Here is a 1,686-nt window from a genome sequence, read left to right as displayed (position 1 = left end):
GTCACTCTGAAAGTCACATCTCTCCATCTCCATAAACAAATCATATCACAGGAACATACATCTAGTATGAAACTTCAGAAAGGGAAATAGATTGAATTAAATTCCAATCCGGGTGGCAGCCACCTCTGAGATATCCACCCTTACAAACGACCAATCCTCTGATTTTTGTTGTTGCAAACTGCACTAAAGAGCTTTTTGAATGGCATGGTCGATCAAAAGGCCCTGGAAAAATATCCCAAACAATATCGATAGATTGATGTGCAGACGTGAACATATTTAAAGGGCGGGGAAGACGAACCAGCAGTAGTCTTCTCTGTGATCATTTGCGTAGCCACCTTCTTGACCTCATCTTCTGTGAGCATCCCATCAATGTTCATGTTCCACCTGTTAATGTGAGACACCCAAAGGAATTTTTTTATCAGTATGTTAGATTTACTTAAACTGAACATAGCTTAGTCCAAGATGTGGTCAGTAATCTCCGTCTAGACCTCTCTGAGCCGATCCTTGTTAATGCCTTCATCCGGCTCAATGTTCCTCTGCCTCGACATATCCAGAACAGCTTGTCAGCAAACTCCTTGGAGTTCTCCATGCCTTGGATCTGAGAAGCATGCCCAATAGAAAATTTAACAATTAAATGGCACTGCAAAAGTAATTAGAAAGTATAACACATTTGCACAATTACTGTATCATGAAACCTGTAAAAACTCAGTTACTGGACGGGCATACAAACTGAAAATCCTACTGTTTTATATAATCTTCACATTCCATTCATCAAGCAGATAGTAGCAATCATTCTAATAAATTGAATCAAAACTTGGAGACTCCCAATTACGAAAAGCACAAGCGGTGAACAAACTGAAAGTTAAGTTGGCTGAGATGGTTGTGCCCTCCAATTGCAGTCTGATGGATCGTGGGTACTATTACCCTTGTTCGCGACATATTTTTCTCAATCCCCACCTTTGTTTTCCGCCATCAGTCATTAAAAAATCAGGAGTGCGGGCAATCAAGGGATTTGGCGGGAGTGTGGGCGATCACTGGATTAGTGGGGACATAAGCAAACAAGGAATAAAAAGGCAGTTCGAGCGGACGTACAACCAACATAGGATTCAGATCCGATGGCAAAGGATCCGTTCGGATCTATTGCAAAATTCCTGTGTTTAGATTTTTTGCGTTTTTGTATAAAAATATTTTATATATTAATATTAAACATATATAAACAAGAGTGGAACAACGAACTATTTTTTCCACCCACACAGCCTTGCCCCCTCCTAAAAAAAGTCTTATCCCCTAAAAAAGCATGCTTATCCTCGATGCACAGGACATCGGCTAGTTCCTCTCACTCTCTCCCCCTCATAGCCACTCCAGTCGATGGCGCCCCTCCCATCGACGGCGTCGCCCGACCCTTCCTCTCCCCGCCAGGGCGTTGCCCCGCCATCTCTCCTCCACGCCACAGCTCCGCCCGCACAATCCTCTCCCTGCGACGGCGTCGCCGGCCTCCTTCTCTCCCCGTCAACATCTCACGCCGCCGTGTCGACGCCAATCCCGCGCGCCCGCCGGTCTGGCATCCTGGGCAGCCAGAACCAGATGGTAGTTGCAGAAGGGCTCACGGCTCTCCGTACATGCCGGCCACGTAGCTGTACCATCCGGATGTGGGTGGGAAGACCACGGCGCCCTTGTCGTCGACCC

General features: G+C 46.1%; 1 protein-coding gene across 1 annotated transcript; it reads right to left on the bottom strand.

Moving 5' to 3' along the window:
- Positions 1–7: 7 nt before the first annotated feature.
- LOC119343458 lies at positions 8–1,679 on the bottom strand. Its single transcript, XM_037614395.1, has 3 exons — positions 489–1,679; positions 299–384; positions 8–222 (listed from the first exon to the last, which is right to left on the bottom strand). Exons 1-3 carry the CDS (start codon positions 587–589, stop codon positions 62–64), a joined length of 348 nt encoding a protein of 115 aa, XP_037470292.1. The 5' UTR covers positions 590–1,679; the 3' UTR covers positions 8–61.
- Between the last annotated feature and the right edge of the window lie 7 nt (positions 1,680–1,686).

The sequence above is a fragment of the Triticum dicoccoides genome, unplaced genomic scaffold (genome assembly GCF_002162155.2).
Source record: "Triticum dicoccoides isolate Atlit2015 ecotype Zavitan unplaced genomic scaffold, WEW_v2.0 scaffold12862, whole genome shotgun sequence".
Classification (NCBI taxonomy): domain Eukaryota; kingdom Viridiplantae; phylum Streptophyta; class Magnoliopsida; order Poales; family Poaceae; genus Triticum; species Triticum dicoccoides.
This window is presented reverse-complemented; position numbering and strand designations above follow the sequence as displayed.